The sequence below is a fragment of the Oncorhynchus mykiss genome, chromosome 5, assembly GCF_013265735.2.
Source record: "Oncorhynchus mykiss isolate Arlee chromosome 5, USDA_OmykA_1.1, whole genome shotgun sequence".
In the NCBI taxonomy this organism is placed as follows: Eukaryota; Metazoa; Chordata; class Actinopteri; order Salmoniformes; family Salmonidae; genus Oncorhynchus; species Oncorhynchus mykiss.
In genome coordinates this window covers 35,601,030-35,621,142 of record NC_048569.1, presented here as the reverse complement: position 1 = coordinate 35,621,142, position 20,113 = coordinate 35,601,030, and the positions used below count along the sequence as shown (strand labels likewise).

At 41.9% G+C, this 20,113-nt stretch overlaps 1 protein-coding gene across 1 annotated transcript; it reads right to left on the bottom strand.

The window, feature by feature from the left end:
- Positions 1-594: 594 nt before the first annotated feature.
- atp8b5b (ATPase phospholipid transporting 8B5b) lies at positions 595-18,542 on the bottom strand. The gene is made up of 28 exons (XM_021602574.2): positions 17,909-18,542; positions 12,600-12,681; positions 12,364-12,422; positions 12,114-12,227; positions 10,999-11,097; positions 10,802-10,863; positions 8,644-8,716; positions 8,375-8,445; positions 8,149-8,231; positions 7,868-8,026; positions 7,652-7,740; positions 7,325-7,512; positions 6,650-6,858; positions 6,469-6,512; positions 6,166-6,331; positions 5,651-5,839; positions 5,320-5,435; positions 5,004-5,168; positions 4,775-4,886; positions 4,419-4,524; positions 4,167-4,317; positions 3,519-3,702; positions 3,135-3,358; positions 2,865-2,948; positions 2,500-2,745; positions 2,163-2,301; positions 1,850-1,980; positions 595-1,744 (listed from the first exon to the last, which is right to left on the bottom strand). Exons 2-28 carry the CDS (start codon positions 12,652-12,654, stop codon positions 1,481-1,483), a joined length of 3,582 nt encoding a protein of 1,193 aa, XP_021458249.2. The 5' UTR covers positions 12,655-12,681; positions 17,909-18,542; the 3' UTR covers positions 595-1,480.
- Positions 18,543-20,113: the final 1,571 nt, after the last annotated feature.

Genomic DNA, 20,113 nt, shown 5'->3' with positions numbered 1-20,113 from the left:
AGGAAAGCATCATGGAAAAGCATAATGGAAAAGCATCTCCTAACCTACATTTTATTTTAACAGCTGTAGGTAAAAACTTGCACTGTAATCTTCTCCCAATTTTCCAACTTAAAGTTGCAATGGATGCATATGCATATTATATAATTGAGAAGAATAACGATATGTGTTTCCTTCCAACTCTTCAATATAATGCAATTGAATGATTAATAAAACATGCGCCCCTCGAATGGTGATGTATTACGTAAAAAAAACAACATTAAACATACATACGGTGGATGTCCCAGGTAGTTTGAAGGTTTCAATCGACAATTTTGTTGTACATTGTTAAATAGTTCCAACCGTTGCAGGACAGTTCCTTGTTTCCAACAGTCAGGGCGCCGCGCTTCTAGTGCTGGTGAAAACAGAGGCCAGACGGGTCAGCCGTACAGTATATTTGCGTCACAACGTGTCTATCCAATGCGCACAGCGCAGGACTTGCCACTCAAGCCGTTTCCAACAATAACAATAGCGAATGGAAATACATGTAGGCTATTTAGACTAGTCGATTTGAAAATAATCAATGATTAAGAACAACAATCGCAACAACAAAAGGAATACAAAAATATCAAACATTTATTATGGCTGTAGCCTGCAATGCTGAAAAAGTACATACTTGAAATCACATTGGAGAGTGTCTATGATTAGTGTTTCAGTGATTGAGAATCATTTCACATTGCCATACAATAACGACCATACATACATTAAACAAATTACATTATTCACAGATTCAAAAAAAATATGACAACTTAACGTAGGTCCAACAAATATTACAAAAATACATATACTATGTCAGTTACTCAGATATAGGCTATGATTGACATAATGCGCCCATGATATCTCAAATAATAATGTAATGTATCATAAATAACTCAATGCAAGACCCTGAGTACACAGTTCACTAGAATGTCAGTTGAACAATATTTAAAGGTCTAAGATTCAACAAGGTCATTTTAGTCTCACCAAGTGGTATAATAACACCATTATGACTCAATAATAACTACATTTCATGTATACATCTATAATAAAACATATTAGAAATCTGCATTGTAAAATCTTGAACATAATAACACATAATTATCACTTTGACTAATGCCCAGCATGATATTTTTGCTGTTTCACAAATAGTTTTTTCACAGTTACAAGTACTTACACATACATCTAAGCCTGGCACCATAGAGATCCTATTAAATTACAGTATTTTCATTCTTAATTCTATGCCTGGCAATAAATGCTGAATTCAGGCTTGGGGTTGTCCTTGTATTTAAAAAAAAATCCTGACAAAGAATGTTACACATCCTCACATCAGTGGAAATCAGACTCAAGTGTTGAAGTGTTTCACAGAAACATGGCTGATTGATATTTGATAGATGTTTGGGATGGATTGAGTGAGTGTTTTCAGACTTAATGACCTGAACACTGTGTGCTTGTTAAGTCATTAGTCCTAGGGACTCAGTGGTGGCTCCTCCCGCTCGCTGATGGTGCGGTAGAACTGAGGCTGGGTCTGGGCCAATGGGGAGTCTGTCTGGGAGAAGAGGGCTGGCCGGCTCTTTGGGGTCCTCCTCAGAAACTTGCCTGAGGTCACCAGGTCACCGTAACCCTGGGCGTGGGAGAAGGCATAGCCTGAACGGCGGGTACTGGTGCGGCGGGCTTGGACACGGCGAGGGGTAGGGGGCAGCACCTTGTCCTGTCTCACCTTGTACCTCACCTAGAGGGGGAGGGATGAGGATAAATGAGAGAGACAGTGAGGGACAAGTAATAATTTGTGAATCTTCTATGCCAATGACAAATGTGTTGACCCTCGACCTCTGACCTTGTCATTGATGGTGGGCCACAACAGAATGCGCAGGAAGCGGTATGCCACCACGGGAAGCACACAGAGCACGGAGGTGAGTAGCATGGTCAGCCACACGTTGGGCTGGTTCAGGGAGTTCCTGGCTGTGCCTGTTACATACAGTACAGCATGGCAACATGCGTTTAGATACAGACACTTACCTACATAGTGACAGATGATGTCACCGACTGAACATACACACCACAGTACTACCAAACGTTCAGACAGAAAGACATGAATGATGAAGGGAGAGGAGGTGGATGGATGGGGGGTGCTGAGGGGTACTACTCACCAATGAAGGGGAAGGAGGAGGTTAACGTGAGGAACATGCCATTGCTGTACATGGTGAATATGACAGCAAAGTACACAGACAGACTGCCCCACAGGAAGAACTGGTTCATTGCTGTCCAATAATGGGTGTCCAGACCCAGCTTTAACAAAGACACATGCAGCTACCTCAGACTCTGTCACTGTGTGTGTGTGTGTGTGTGTGTGTGTATATTTACATGGATATGGTTTCGCCTCAGCTGTAACCCCACCCAACATCAATTCACAGGACACTCATGTACCACCACAAACTGACCATACTGTATGTCGTATCATGAGTCAACACGCTCCCCCGCACTTACTTGTATGCTGACGGCGATGAGCAGGCAGGTCTGGGCCAGCAGGGCGAAGGACTGATAGTCCACAATTTCTTTGCCGTCGTCTCGGACCGTGTCGTACATGGCTGCCCAGGGAATGAAGAAGAGGACCAGGGAGCTGTAGCCACTGTGTAACACCGTGTAGACAAAGGCCCTCTTACTGAAGTACTGGTTCAGCTGGCCTGGGGTGTAAAGCTGGGGGTACTGGAAACTCCACCAGTCATTCACATCCTAAAGATAAACACATGAATACAAAACATATTAAGTACATACATTGGAATAAATACTAGGTGTGAATAATATGCCACTGACGTACGTTACAGACATGTCAGATATGTTACTATAATTACCTGGTCAAAAAGACTTAAGCTGAGCACAGGTAGAGCTGTGTAAACCAGGTTAAACAGGGTGATGAACCACTCGTCAAATACTGTCTGTGGGAAAAACAACACAGCATACACACATTACATTACATGCCAGAGTTTTTCCTGGCCTGGTCATGTGCTCAGGAAAATCTCCTGGTACTAGCAAAAATATCATTAACTAAATGAACCAAAGCATAATTTCAGACATCTTTTCCGTCATGCCTCTATGTGTCGGTGTGTGCATTTTTGTCTCACCTGTGCTGAGAAACCGCAGAAGAAGCCGTACCAGAAGTGGACAAAGGTGAAGGTGAAGTTCTTGTAGAAGAAGTAGCGCAGGAACTTGCACATCCTCAGGTAGGACCAGCGGCCGTGCACCAGCAGGAGGCGCTGTAGGTAGCGGAACTGAGCGAAGGAGTAATCACTGGAGAGCACCGCCTGCATACCCTCCTGACCTGATATACCCACCCCTATATGAGCAGCTGGGGTGGGGGCAAGAGAGAGGGGTCAAGGGAGAGAGAGAGAGTGAGAGGATGAGCATGTGCTTGTGTGTATGAGTTGATAAGAGCATCAGGGTCAGTCTTTAACTACAGTGGTTCATATAATCGGATTCTCTTTCCAGTCTCCCGATCTCCCTCCTACCCTTGATCATGCTGACATCGTTGGCCCCGTCGCCGATGGCTAGAGTCACGGCCTGTTTGTACTTCTTCACCAGCTCCACCACCTGGGCCTTCTGCAGTGGAGTCACCCTGCAGCAGATCACTGTCTGACACATACACGCCGTCCGCAGCAGCTCTATCTCCATGTCCTTCTCCAGGGCGAATGCCTGGGGGGAGAGGGAGGTTGGGGGGAGAGTGAGATGGGGCGGGATGGGAAGAAGGAAAGTAATGAAGGATTGTTCATGAAATATTGAAACAATTCTACTAGTGTTGGAACACGTCCTGTTTTCGCAAGAACCACACACACACACACACACACACACACACACATACACACACACACACACACACACACACGAGGACCACACACACAAAGAATCACACACACAGAGGATTGACGCAAGCCGTCAAGACAGCGATTTTCATCACAAGAATCAATAGATTCCTCCTTTTTTTTTGTGTGTGTGTCTTTTGTTCACTTAAAAAAATATATTTTTTGTATTGTACGATCATCATTAAAAAAGTAATTACATCTATCAATCGGGGCTCAGAATATGTTACGTTTCCAGTAACTTGTCCTGTGACCCACCAGGGTCCTTGTCCTGTGACCCACCAGGGTCCTTGTCCTTACCAGACTGTGTCCGTTAATCACCATAGCATACTCTCCATTCACTGGCTCATCCGCCACCGTCTCCGTCTTTTGAAGACAAAACAGGCCACTTCTACTCTTCTTGACAGTAGGTTCCTCTGTTCCATCAGGTGTCATCTTCCTCCTCGCAGTCCTGGTCAGGTCGAAAGGGAGAGATAGGTACTTTTACATGTCGCCGTACTGTGGTGCTCCAAGTTACAAATGTGGCTGCTAATAGTCTGTCTGTGGACTCACTGGAGTTCCTTTCTGACTTCCTCTGCTGTGTTTGCCGACACAATGAAAACCTCATTCATCTCCTCTCTCAACATGTTGCAGGAGTAGCCAATGTTCTCTGCTGTTTCTATTCCCGACAGAGAGAAAAGAGACTCAGGAAGTGCCAGATAAAAACATTTGCCGATTGATTTTTATTTTATTTATTTAACCTTTATTGAACTAGGCAAGTCAGTTAAGAACAAATTCTTACTTACAATGACAGCCTACCCCGGCCAAACCTGGACAACGCTGGGCCAATTGTGCATCGCCCTAAGGGACTCCCAATCACGGCCGGATGTGATACAGCCTGATAGTGTATTCTAAGGAAGATGACCCACCTTGCTTGTCTCCAGTGAGCACCCAGATCTTGATGTCGGCTTTGGACAGCTGTTCGATGGTCTGGGGCACTCCATCTTGTAGCTTATCCTCAACGGCAGTGGATCCTAACAGCTACACACATACCGTTACAAACGGTAAGATTCAGTAAGATTCAGTCTATGCTAGTAGATTGTCTTGTAGGCCTTATGATAAGACATTGAAATGATATATTTTTTCTGTGGTACACACCAGCAGGCCTTTCTCTATCTCCTCATACAGCGCATCCAGCTTCTCCTCCCTTTCGTCCATGGCAGTGTTGGCCACATGGTGGCGCAGTTTCCAATCCTCCATATACTCTGGGTCTATGTCCTTGTAGGCCAGAGCCAGTGTACGCAGACCCTCTCCAGCAAACTCCTGTCGATAGAACAGTTTAGAGTTATAGTCTTTTACACATGTACAGGGTTGGACACAAGATGTAGTCGATCTTGTAACATATATTCACATGGTCCACAAGAAATACATAATCATAAACACACACACAGACACAGACATTCTGGTTACTCACATTGAGGTGCAAGGTGGTGACCTCCGTTAGGTTGCTGCAGGAAGGGTTCAGTCTCTCAAAGATGATGGTGTCTGCTCCCTTACAGTACAGAGTCAGCTTGCCCTCTGGACTGCGCACTTGGGGCCACACAAGATATAATCAGGTTTGGTTTGCTCAAATAAAATAAAAAAATAAAAAACTCAACCTCTTACAATAAAGCCACCAAAGTTTGAACAAACGTTGTAGATTCCTAGATTCTTCATGTCATTCAGATCATTCTAGATAGCTATGGTTTCAGAACATGTTTCCTTCAAATTGTGAAAGCATAACTGTTAGTGTTTGTTGGACTCACCAATGACCGACATCCTCTTGCGGACGTTGTTGAAGTCCAGAACAGCCAGCAGCTCGTAGGTGACCAGCTCTCCCATCTCCACCACAGTGATGCTCTCTGGCGTACGAGAGCGGAACACAAAGCCAAAGTTCCTGGCCGCTGTGACCAGAGCGCCCTCGTCTGGTGACTGGGCCTGGTAGTACAACTCACCTAGAAGATCACAATGGAGTGATTCATTTGTCACCTTGTCTAACCTTGTCCTGGGTACCAGTCTTTCGAGCTAACATTCCACTCCTTGCCACTCCTGTCATTTGCCAGAGGAACGGCAAAGAGTGGAATGTTAGCTAAAAAGACTGGTACCCAGACTAGTCTAGCGTACGGAGTAGGTAGCAGTTGTCCCAACCACTGGTATCACATATAGTTCTCTCATTAAGGGGTAGACATAGGGCTGTGGTGAGGTACAATTTGTACCTCAAGCCTCCAGTCACCTACACCCATGCAATAACATGTGAATCCAGCAGGAGGCGCTTGCTCACCCTCCTTCTTCTCCTCGGGCATGACGGTGTGGCACAGTGCCAGCAGGCGGAAGAAGGCCTGCACCTCAGGGTTGCCCTCCCTCACAACCTCCACCAGGCTGTTGTCATGGAAACAGAACTTTGGGTCTGCCAAGTTGTTCCAAGAGAAGTCCACCTTCTCTGTTTTCTACCGGAGAGAGAAAAAGGAGGGTTAGGAATGTTTATGCCACAGAATGTAAGGACGTATTGACAAAGAAAGGGACTTAGAGATGTTCTTTCATACATTAAATCCATAAACCCAACACGCCCTGTTCCACCTCTCACCTCATTCATCTCAACTCTTTGTCCTGAGAAGTCCAACAACTCCCCTGGAGAACAGAAGTACATTTCGTCAGTTACATGGTACAGTGATTGATTGGCTCCAATGTGTATTAAATTAAGTCTTAATGTATCTGTGTGTGTAAACACATGACAACTGTTTATGTATTCCAGCGCCAGGCCTCACCATAGGACTTCCCGTTGATGGAGCACTTGTTGAAGGTCATGATGTTCTGTGTGAGTGTTCCAGTCTTGTCAGAGAAGATGTATTTGATCTGGCCCAGCTCCTCATTGAGCGTGGTGGTCCTGGCCTCGGCAGGCGTGTCATTCTTGGGATAATACATCTTCCTGTCCCAGTTTATGTAGAAACTGTTCCCCAGGCGAATTATCTCCACACTGCACCCAACACACAGGAGGAAGAGAAAGAAAGAGAGAGAGAGAAAGAAATGCAATCAATTCACTTTGATGATTAGTGGTGAAACAGTCCTGTCATCAAAGGCACAGTAAGAGTAACACATTTGGGAATTTTGATGCACATGCAGTGAATGACTACATCATGGGTGCCAAACTCATTTTGCCATGAGGCCGTGGCCTTCAACGAGATCCGGAGGGCCGCACTGAAAATTGGTTATGTTTCCTCAACGTCAAAATTGGCAAAAAATAGTCATCTATCCATATTTTTGGGATGATTTTTTAATGCTCCCTGACTGTCCAGCTTTCATTTCAGTGATCATTAGCTGGACACATTCAAAAAACCTGTATGAATGTAGGTCCATTATAATTTCCATATATATATATATTTTTACAACAATATCTAAAACATATGTTTGTCACTCCAATAGAATATGTAAAGTGCACTGACCTGACATAGAGAGATATAGGCACCACAGTGTTGAGGATGATGACATAGGACCAGAAAGTGAGGAAGGCTGAGAAGGGAGCGTTAACCCCCTTGGGCAGGAATGCAGCGAACTTAGAGCCTTCCTGGTATTCCCAGATCCCATTCCCAATGGCCAGGATTAAACACATAATCATCAGGAAACCAAAGATCTGGAAGACCAAACAACAGTTGTAGCGGTATTTATTAGAGAGGGGTAAAGAAAGATTAGGCAGGTATTAACCTGTAAGAGGTGTGTGTGTGTGTGTGTGTGTGTATATATGTCTGTGTGTGTATAATACTCAAACTCACACTCAGCACCAGCACATTCATGAGGCGGTCAATGCTGGTCCGTTTGAATGTGGTCCTTCCGCAGTTCTGCATTAGCTTTGTGTCTGGACCTAAAAGAATGAATAGACCTATCATCGGTTGAGGATTTTTTTTTTTAATGAAAGTTTTGGCCATATAAAGGGACACCCTAACCTAATAGGTCATGTCTCAGTCATTATGTGGACCAATATGGCTCACCTCCAAAGACGACCAGGCCGAAGCACCACTGGGTGTTCCTCAGAGTGCAGCCTCTCAGCAGTATCCTCTCGTTGTCCAGTGAGTACGTCTCTCCCTTCAGGGTCAGGGTGCCAGTGAACTTATCTAGGCGGTTGTTGGGAGGCTCACAGCGCACCTCGCCTACACAGGGACAGAAAGGTTCAGGGACTATACAACAGTGACTGATGAACAGGTAAGAGTTTTCTAAATAATATGATCTAGACTTTTAAGCCATGATAATCTATCTGTTTTTCCAGTCTTACCATTGAAGTTTGACAGTTTCTCTACGCTATCCTCCAGCATCCCTGTCACAGTCAGGGCCTGCTTCACCTTCAAGTTAGTTTCTCTAGAGGAGGAAGAAAGCAGGATGAGAAACACGGAGTGAGAGCTGATACAATTAAAAATGGCAGTGAAATTTCACAGGTGTGAAAGGTACACACACAAACATGCAAACACATACATGCATGCATGCAACACACAGAGACACACCCGTCTAGTTCAGCAGTTTCTATGTAGACAAGATTGAGAGGCTCACTGCTGGACAGCAACAGAAGATCAGCCTGGAGAAGGAGTGATAGACACAACAAAAGAAGGGAGAGAGAGAGAGAGAGAGAGAGACTCCATAAATTATGAAATCAGTTAGATTTTCAATTCTGTAGAATGACTGGTGAACCTCACTGGCTGATTGTATTTCTATTGTACATCTGCCCTTTGACCTTATCACCATCTGCAGACACCTTTATCACCTCCATCCTTACCGTGACAAACTGATTATTCTCTAGCTTGACGATGTCCCCAACTTGAACATCCATCCACTTTTCACTCTGTAGTCTGAAAAGAGCAAGAATGTAATGATGCAGCGCTAAAGCAAGCCTACAGTGACCTCTGGTGTTTGAGAAAGCTAAGAACACTGACTAACGTCACCGCCAGATGCATTCATAACAAATATATAGACCTCTCGAGAGGGGAGAGGCTATATGGACATGCCTGGTGCCCAAATCGATGACGTGTGTTGCGCAGTTGATTGGACACAAATGGATTTGGTTCAGTGAGAGCCATGCATTTATACTGAACTAAAATATAAACGCAACATGTAGTGTTGGTCCCATGTTTCACTAGCTAGAATAAAAGATCCCAGAACTGTTCCATACGCACAAAAAGTTTATTTCTATTAAATGTTATGCACACATTTGTTTACATTACATTTCTGCTTTGCCAAGATAATCCACCCACATGACAGGGGTGGCATATTTTGAGCGTGCAACTGGCATGCTGACTGCTAGAATGTCCACCAGAGCTGTGCCAGAGAATGAAATATTAATTTCTCTACCATAAATTGCCTCCAATGTTGTTTTACAGAATGTGGCAGTACGTCCAATCGGCCTCACAACCACAGACCACGTGTAACCACGCCAGCCCAGGACCTCCACATCTGGCTTCTTCACCTGCAGGATCGTCTGAGACCAGCTACCCGGACAGCCGATGAAACTGTGCGTTTGCACAACCAAATAATCTGCACAAACTGTCACAAACAGTTTCAGGGAAGCTCAACCGACTTCAGTGGGCAAATGCTCACATTCGATGGCCCCTGGCACGCTGGAGAACTGTGCTCTTCACGGATGAATCCTGGTTACAACTGTAGCGGGCAGATGGCAGACGTTGTGTATGGCATCGTGTGGGCAGGTAGTTGTGAACAGAGAGCCCATGGTGGTGGTGGGGTTATGGTATGTGCTGGCATAAACTACGAGCAACAAAAAAAAATTGCATTTTATAAACGGAAATGTTAATGCACAGAGATACCGTGACGAGATCCTGAGGCCCATTATCGAGCCATTAATCCGCCGCCATTACCCTAATGTTATAGCGTAATAATGCACGGCTCCATGTCGCAAGGATTTGTACACAACTCCTGGACCCTGAAAATGCCCCAGTTTTTCCATGGCCAGACATGTCACCCATTGAGCAGGTTTTACATTCTCTTGATCGGCGTGTATGACAGCGTGTTCCAGTTCCCACCAATATCAAGCTACTTCACACAGCCATTGATCAATAGTCCACAATCAACAGCCTGATCAACTCTATGTGAAGGAGATGTGTCTGGTTACACCAGATACTGACTGGTATTCTGATTCACGCCACTATCTTTTTTTGAAGGTATCTGTGACCAACCAATGTGAAATCCATAGATTAGGGCCTAATGAATTTATTTCAATTGACTGATTTCCTTATATGAACTGTAACTCAGTAAAATCTTTGAAATTGGCACAGTGTGTCCTATGCTCCCACTTGCTGCGGACTGGTGTCCTGGATTAAGAAGAGGGAAGTAGTTAGATAGTGTAGCCAATATCAGGGTGACAGCTAAAGGACATTTATACTAGTGATTTTCAATGTAGCCTAGAACTACGGCATTAACGTCTACATTTTTATTAAAAATAAGGAACAATTACTCCTATAAAAACGGAATGATTCTGAAAACTCTCCGAAGTCCCAACTTCAGTAGGCAAGTGTCAAATTCAAGTTTCTTGTCACAAGCATAAACTAAGCAAGCCGGGGAGGTTGTTATGGGTGTAAGATGGCACCTCGATATCATCTGTTGGTAAATGTTCATAACTGCAACACCAGTGTTTTTTACCGGTGTGCTTGATATACCCGGACGAATCGCAATGTACTGAACAAGACTGGTTACTCGCATCAATGACTCTGTCTCGTCATTTAACATCCAAATTGAGGTCTCATTATGATGACTGACTGAACCGCATCCGTTCATCCCCACTGAACTCTCGCTGCGCGACATACGTCATATACTTTGGGCACCAGGCGTGCCCTTGTAGCCTCTCCCTCTTGAGACTATTGCTAATCTTTGACATTCAAGCCCTGAGAATCTGGTTTACACAACAACAGCAAAAAGAGACTCACTCTCCTTCGACGAGGACCTCCACCTGCCGGTTGTTCACCTGTTTGTCACATCTGTGTCTGTTCTACACAGGCGAAGGAAACGGAAAGAGAATAAGGATTTGGAGACCAGGACATGTACATAATTGTGACGACAAACAGGTCTATGTGGACCATCTCCTGCATGCAGTCTTAATACTGTAGTTAGATGTTGAGCTCACCATGTCGTCGCTGCCATCCTTGGCCATGGTCATGGAGAGCACCAGGACCAGGGGGACCACGGTGGTGTACCAGGGCAGGGACGAGACCTCTGGGATGCTCTGAGAGGAGCCAGGAGAGACAAAACTCACCTTTCTGCTGCTATATTGTACTACTATACTCCCTACTATACACTGTACACAAAACTTTAAGGACACTTGCTCTATGCATGACAGATTGATCCGGGTGAAAGCTATGATCCCTTATTGATGTCACTTATTAAATCCACTTCAAGCAGTGTAAATGAATGGGAGGAGACAGGTTAAAGAAGGATTTTTAAGCCTTGAGACAATTGAGACATGGATTATGTGTATGCTATTCAGAGAATGAATGGGCAAGACAAAATATTTATGGGCTTTTAAACGGGGTATGGTAGTAGGTGCCAGGCACACCGGTTTGTGTCAACAACTGCAACGCTGCTGAGTTTTTCACACTCAACAGTTTTCTGTGTGTATCAAGAATGGCCCACCATCCAAAGGACTTCCAGCCACCTTGATACAACTGTGGCATTGGAGTCAACATGGGCCAGCTTCCCTGTGGAACGCTTTCGACACCTTGTAGAGTCCATGCCCCAACAAATTGAGGGAGGGAGGGGGGGGGGTGCAACTCAATATTAGGAAGGTGTCCTTAATGTTTTCTAGTACTGTATAGGCCTGCAGCCAGCTCCATTGGCACGAGGACACTTACGTGGATACTATGAAGAAATACACATTTGCACTCAGATTCAATGTACATTTTTTGTATATTTCAGGAGTTTGAATATGTGTACAATGATTCCCTTGATTTGGCCTTGGACTGATGCCATCTAAATCATATGTAGATATGCTGAACAATAACTGGATAAGATATTAGAACTGGTTCAAATCAAAATAGTTCAGAGAAGCATATCTAATGTCTGTTGAAAGCCAGTGAAGATGTCCAATTACATGTACATTGTGTCATACGGATGTTCTCCTAACAGGTATAGTATGTAGGCAGGCGTACAGTCCCAGTGCATTTGTCAACAGGACTCAGCCCTGTGCAGCAGTGAGAGGATACGGCTTAGAGCGGCTGCATTATGAGACTGTGTAAAGGTTACCTGGAGACAGAGGAGGAAGAGGAAGTAGGCATTGGCCAGTCTCTGGAACTGCTCAAACAGATTGAGTGGGAGAAAGGTGAATATGTTGTATTTGGAGGTTTTGATGGCATTGTCCTGCATGGGGAGCAAGAGGGGAACGTGTTACTGTGACATATACACATGAAAACATATATAACATGCATACAACATATACGCAGACACACATCATGTAAACGTTGGTTTGGAATGAATAGTCAACCCCAGTACTCACAGCGTACTTGTAAGACAAGTTGAGTTCTCGGTCATTTGCTCGTAGGTGTCTTTCTTCTTCTGTAGGTGGAAACACAACATCATTTAAAGATCACTGGTGTGGCCATTAAAGTAGCAACTTTTCCACAAATAAACTCTGGTTTTAACACACTTTAGGGCTGAGACACAGGTGTGGCAGTAACATAATAAATTCTGCATCAGAGTGGGCATCAGACATCAACAGGTCATTTAACTCACCTTTCACAGCCTTCCCCCCACACTCCAGGCCCAACTGTGACAGTAGGGACCCCATGTTCACCTCAACACTTCCATATTCCACCTGGGAGACAAAAATAGATGGGTGATGTGGAATAATAGCTAGAAACATAATGGAACAATAGTGAAACTCGTAGGAAGAAATCGTGGTCAGGAATTTTCCCAACCTTGCTTCTCATCATTTTAGATTACAAGGGTGGTGCAGCTACAGTATACTGTAACTATTTAACAACAGGAACGGTCTCATTTACTCTAGTAAATCAAATCAAATCAAATGTTATTTGTCACATACTCATGGTTAGAAGATGTTAATGCGAGTGTAGCGAAATGCTTGTGCTTCTAGTTCCGACCATGTAGTAATACCTAACAAGTAATCTAGCAATTTCACAACAACTACCTTATACACACAAGTGTAAAGGAATGAATCAGAATATGTACATAAAAATACATGGATGAGTGATGGCCGAACATGCAAGATGCAGTAGATGGTGTAGTAGGTCTATATTCTCTAACCAATGTGTGGAACAGCAAGTGTAGAACAGCTATAATTGTATTGTGACAAGTTCATGGTGAGTCTTGCAGTGATGTACTCACGTAGGCCTTTAAATGTAGTGTCATTGGTAACGACCACTCTTATCAGTTTTACACTACTGATGAGAGCGATAATTAGTTAATCACTGCCCCCGCCTCCATACATATCCTTCTGCCCACAGACAAAGGCACACACCTGTTCCCTAAGCAAAGAGTGAGCTTCCTGATATCTAAATGAACACAGAGAATTGACTAGGTGAAATTGAGCAACATTAGAGCATTGATAATGTTACAGAGGTGCTCTAATGGGCTTTATAGAGATTGTCTTTTAAGTTTTGGACAAGGAGCAGGTTTCTATGAACATGTTTCTCATACACAGATTAAATGGATCCTGGAGGAGGCCTAATTCAATAACTAAATCAGGGATTCTTGAAAATCCTTGTCAGGCAGGGAAACTTTATTTTTATAGTTGATTGTTTTATATAATTTTTTGGACATTATTTTAAACAACAAAATTACATTTAGTGGAATATGCCCCTGTCCGGAGCAAAGGATCCCAATTTCAAAACCTCCAAAAATGTGTTTAAAATTCTAAAAAGTGGCAATAATGAATATTAACTGAAATTAGGTGAACTATTAGAATTTTTGCAACCAGGAAATGGCGGAGCGATTTCTACAAAGTGCATCTTCAATTGAAAACAATCACAGTAAGGTACTGAATTGTTACCTAGAAATAATTTGATATGATAAAAAAGGCAGCATTGGAACTTTAACATAGAATATACATTTGTTAAAATATGTACATTTTAATTAGTTTTTTTATCAACTCGTGCTGAGTACTGAAAGATCTCAGAGAATGGTTGTTTTTATTTAAGATTTTTTATTGAATAATTTTCCATATTTTAGAAATGTTTGTGTTGAATTTGCATTTTTAGAGGCAAAATCATGTACAGTGCCTTCAGAAAGTATTCACACCCCTTGACATTTTCCTCATTTTGTTTTTACAGCCTGAATTTAAAATGTATTAAATTCATTCGATTTTTTTTGTCACTGGCCTACACACAATACCCCATAATGTCAAAGTGGAATTATATTTTTCAAAATCTTGAAAAGCTGTAATGCCTTGAGTCAATAAGTATTCAACACCTTTGTTATGACAAGCCTAAATCAATTCAGGAGTTTAACATTTCTTAACAAGTTTTATTCTTAAGTTACAAGGACTTTAATAGTGTTTAACATGATTTTTGAATGACTACCTCATCTCTGTACCCCACACATACAATTATCTGTGAGGTTCCTCAGTCGAGCAGGGAATTTCAACCACAGATTCAACCACAAAGACCAGGTAGGTTTTCCAATGACTCGCAAAGATGAGAACCTAGATGGGTACATTTGTTTTTATCACATATTGACTATTCCTTTGAGCTTGGTTAAGTTATTAATTACACTTTGGATGGTGTATCAATAAAACACTACAAAGATAAAGGTGTCCTTCCTAACTCAGTTGCCGGAGAGGAACGCCAATGGTGACTTTAAAACAGTTACAGTTTAATGGCTGTGATAGGAGAAAACTGAGGATGGATCAAGAACATTGTAGTTACTCCACAATACTAACCTACTGTAATTGATTGAGTGAAAAAAAGGAAGCCTGTACAGAATGCAAATATTCATAAACAAGCATCCTGTTTGCAACAAGGCACTAAAGTAATACTGCAAAACATGTGGCAAAGAAATTAACTTTTTGGCCTGAATTCAAAGTGTTATGTTTGGGGCAAATCCAATACAGCATATTACTGAGTAACACTCTCCATAATATACATATGCTTTCAATATTTGTGTATTAATTTCTACAATTTATAGTTGGTTTAAAGTTATTCAAATTTGGAGTTTTAACATATTGTCCCATGTACGTACATTGTGCAATTGACCGTTGATCCTTACCTAGACCCATAGGGATATCCAAAGGTGATCCAAATTAACCACGGGCATTATGATCGGGTAGCGTACCGCTGTACTCTGAATGATGATTACTTGTGTGCTGCCAGCTTTGGGAATGTGGGCAGTGTTGAAACAATTGAAACAGGTTTGAAACAAACCCAACCTTGTGACGCAGTCACAATCACAAGTCTCACAAAACTCTGTTTTGGACGAGACAGACTATGACCAGAATTATCCTATTTACCCTTTGTAGTCAATCTTGACAGTAGAATAAATGTTTCTGACTCATATCAATGCCAAATAGGCTGTTTTGTAAATGAAACGTTTTTTTTAGGGACAGATATTCAGAATTTTTATTTGAATCACTGTTCTGCAACATATTCTTAACTCATTGAAGTATTTGCAGTTCTAGGCCTACAGTAATGTATAATGTTTGCTTTATAAATGTTGTTTTATGTTCTGAATCTAGAAAAACATGTCAAAAAGCTAAATAAATTAGCCCTGGAGCATTATATAACGCTATAACACAAAACATGTGTTAAATATGTTTGGAGATTTGTATTACATATTATTATTACATACTAATCTAATGTTAGAACTAAACAATCAAGGCTTTTTATCACTTGCTGAACAATACATGCAGAAATTAAATGCCTTTTATGGTGTCTGACAGAGGTGACATAAAATGCAACTAAATGGATTTATCAGGATATTGTTCCTTTACATGGTGATAGATGATACTGTACTTTGGTCTATCAAAATGTATATTTCAAATGTTGTTCATATTTAGACAAATATTTGTGAAGAAAAGTTGAGATTGTTCCATCTTTCAAGATTCCCTGAAATATGAATTTCATAAATGTTGTTCTGGATTACTGTGGCTGGAGCCTTTAAATATTAAAATAAACCATAGTCCCTGGGAATATCTTAGTCCACGTCGCCAAACTATGACTCATCTTTAGTACGGTGTAATTTGTTTCAGTAGGAGTCTTTGAAACTTGTTCAAAGAGTCGTTCCATTATATTTTATATTTTCAGTCATTTTTGTGCACAAATATTTAATTTTTAAATCCTGTTATATAAAAGTAAGGGCCTTTGATAATATAGACCACATGCAAAATTCAATAAAGACTTGCTAAAATTTCCCTCTGTGACTTCTAGGAAGATTTGAACACAGACACACATTTCTCCAAGTTTTCACCCTCATTGTGAAGCCCTAGTTAGTTTGTTGCTTTGACAGTCATTTTTAAAGATGATGATTTATTTAATGTTATTAGTGATTCAGTTTAAAGTAAAACAAACCCTGTCTCTCATTTTAAGTCTTGTTTTAACATGTTGAAACTACTCCTTTAAAAGAAAATCTAAATCTAAAGAGACATTGAACATATAATAGTCAAAAATAGAGTCCACCTGTTGTAAATTCAATTGACTGGACATGATTTGGAAAGGCACACTCCTGTCTATGTAAGGTCCCCACAGTTGACAGTGCATGTCAGAGCAAAAACCAAGCAATTAAGTCAAAGGAATTGTCTGTAGAGCTCCGAGACAGGATTGTGTCGAGGCACAGATCTGGCGAAGGGTATCAGAAAATGTCTGCAGCATTGAATGTCCCCAAGAACACAGTGGCCTCCATCATTCTTAAATAGAAGAAGTTTGGAACTACCAGGACTCGTCCTATAGCTGGCTGCCCCAACAAACTGAGCAGTCAGGGGAGAAGGACCTTGATCAGGGAGGTGACCAAGAACATGACAGAGCTGTATTGTGTGTAGATTGATGAGGGGATAAAACATTTTTTAATCCATTTTAGAATAAGGCTGTAACGTAACAAAATTTGGAAAAAGTCTAGGGGTCCGAATACTTTCTGAATGCACTGTTTGTCATGTTGAGATGTAGCGCCAATCCTTATCAACGCTTAGTACCAGAGAAAAATATCCTGTTGATAATGCATACTGAGTCACTACACGTGAGATAGCTCATAACCCTGAACATTAGACCTGGTATTCCCTACAGTATATTCACAAAGCTCCTCTCAAGTTATCTTATCTCTCTTCTTATCCGTTTTCTAGGTCCTTCGTGATGGGCGCCACCAGCTTGACCTCATATTAAAAAAGCCCACACTTTTTATTTAAGTAAATGGAAAGCATTAGAATTACATAAACTGTATTTAATCTATATGTATTTATAGTATATAGCAATGGAGATCACATGATAATTTGCCATTTCAGATTCTCAACGGAGCAATTTTCCTTTCCACAATGGGATTACAATAATGGGTCATATATTTTTGAGGGAGACGACAGTTTCTGTGCGTTCATGATGTCAACAGGGTTGTCACCATGACACTGTGCAGTTCAATCACCATAGCTACATTTATTTTTGGCAGAAACTGACAAATCAACAGCTGTATCCACAACTCCAAACCAGAGGTCATAAGGTGATCTATCCCTCTCACGCCCACCACAGCACCCCAAACCAAAACAACTAGGTAATCACAATGCTTTCCCACACCCATAAACTAAACACACACAGTATTCCATTCATTTTTGTTTTAGTTGAGACTCACATTGGACATCTCTACTCCTTTCATTGTACCAGAAAATACACTTGGATACAGTGCTTTATTGTGTTTAAGATAATTGAGACGCTGGAGGTCAATTTGACTTTGACCCGGTTTTACTCAATAGCCAAATACTGTATCTCGGAAGTCTCTGAACTTGTAGACAGTCTCCCTCCTAGACCCCAGACACAGGTTCACCACATTGTTAGCAGCAATATCAATAGAAAGTCATAAAAATGAAAAATCCAATCATGACAGTCACTTACGTCAGTGAGAAGAATGGTATCAGAGTCCTTAGGAACAGCAAGGTCCTTCAGCAAAACACACAGATAGGTACAAATCAGAGGAGCGGGGAGAAAGTACAATACCAATGACTCCCAGTTCTCTCACTCAGCGCTATGCTTCAGTCTGGTCAAATACAGACACAGGCCGAGACGTAGACGCAGACAGAGGCGCTCCTCACAGACGCCTAGGTAGAAGGCAGGAGCAGAGCAGAAAAGGTGGAGTCCCTGTGCTGGGATGTGAGGGGCTTGGGGAGCCACAGTCAGCAGTAGGTAATGGAACGGGATCCCATTCAGTGTAATGGCACAAAGCTTGAGCAAACACTGCAGGCAGCGATCTTTGGACTTCGATGGTGAGCCGCAGAGCAGGGCAGGAGCAGAGGCAGTAAAACTGTGTGGTAAGGGACTGACACTAGCCAATCAGCACAAGCAATGGGGTAATGACCAGGGAGATCAGAGGATGCAAGGTATGTCACACACAGAGGTGGGGACACATGCGCAGACGCACATCATTTTCCACTTCTTACATGCATTCATATCAAAACAGGCATACTGCCCAAAGTTACAATAGATTACATATTGATTTTGACAAGATTTATTAATGTCTATAACTGTTACTCTTATCAGACAATGAAATTGCTCATACGTGGACTTGAAGTGTCAGTACCATCGGAGTTGTGATAATTGTTATGAAAGTAGGGGGAGGATGTTGACCAGAATCTCAGCGCTTCAGAGCCACAGGTGAAATCCAATACCTGGACATGAGTAAGGGTCCTCTGTAGTCCCCAGGACTACGTTATGAGCCAATGAGTAAACGGATGCACAGACACGAATATAGACACATGATACCAAGGACCGTTGAAGAGACACATGTCATTATAACTGTGGATAAGTCTTACCTTGTGGGGATGGACATATTCATGACCCTTCTTCAATGACACAGTGGTCTTTACAGGGCATGTGTCTTTTATAAATCAAGGTATTACCAAGACGCTGTAGAACATACACTACATGACCAAAAGTATGTGGACACCGGCTCGTCAAACATCTCATTACATAATCACGGACATTAATATGGAGTTGGTCCCCCCTTTGTTCTTCTAGTAAGGCTTTCCACTAGATGTTGCAACATTGCTGCGGGGACTTGCTTCCATTCAGCTACAAGAGCATAAGTGAGGTCGGGCACTGATGTTGGGCGATTAGGCCTGGCTCACATTCGCCATTCCATTTCATCCCATTGGTGTTTGATGGGCTTGAGGTCAGCGCTCTGTGCAGGCCAGTCAAGTTCTTCCACATGGATCTCAAACCACTTCTATATTGACCTCGCTTTGTGCACGGGGGCATTGCAAGAAACAGGAATGGCCTTCCCCCAAACTGTTGCCACAACGTTGGAAGCACAGAATAGTCTATAATTTCATTGATGTAGCGTTAAGATTTCCTTTCAAGTTTTCTTTTAAATCCACAATTTGGATACCTCCACAGCCTCACAGGATCTGGGTAATGTTTCTATACCTCTCTGGATTACATCCAAATTATGATAAGTGAACTATCTTACTTATTGGATAAAAAAAAGACAATTTTTACATTACCGTGCACTTGACCAATAAAATGGTCTGAGAGTGAAGTTGACTTACTCAGTATACATATTCTAAAAGAAAGAAATTCTCACTACAATTCATTTGAAAAGAAAGCTAGCAAAAATAGATAAGATCTTGCTACCATCGAAAGGAAAATACCTGTATACTTGTGTAAAAATCCCCCTGATTAATTATTTAGTCTTATCCCAGTTTACCTACTTGCTTATGGCCTTCCCTACACCTAGCGAATTGCTTTTTAAATTATTTGAGCAAAAATTATTCAATTTCATTTGAAACAGCAGGCAAAACAAAATTAAACAGGACTATTTATATAATGAATATGATATCAGAAGGCATAAATTATTAAATATTAAAGCATTAGACCTCTCACTAAAGTCCTCAGTCATACAAAAGATACTTAAATTCAAACTGGTTCTCTAGCTTGAGGACTTTAGTGAACACGCCATAGAAAGTTGGTTGATTTTCAGTTTAGTCCAACAGAAAATACAATATTATGCTTCAACCTAAATGATTAAGACAAATTATACACTGCTCAAAAAAATAAAGGGAACACTTAAACAACATGTGCTCGCCAGAGGTAGCCTGACTGCCA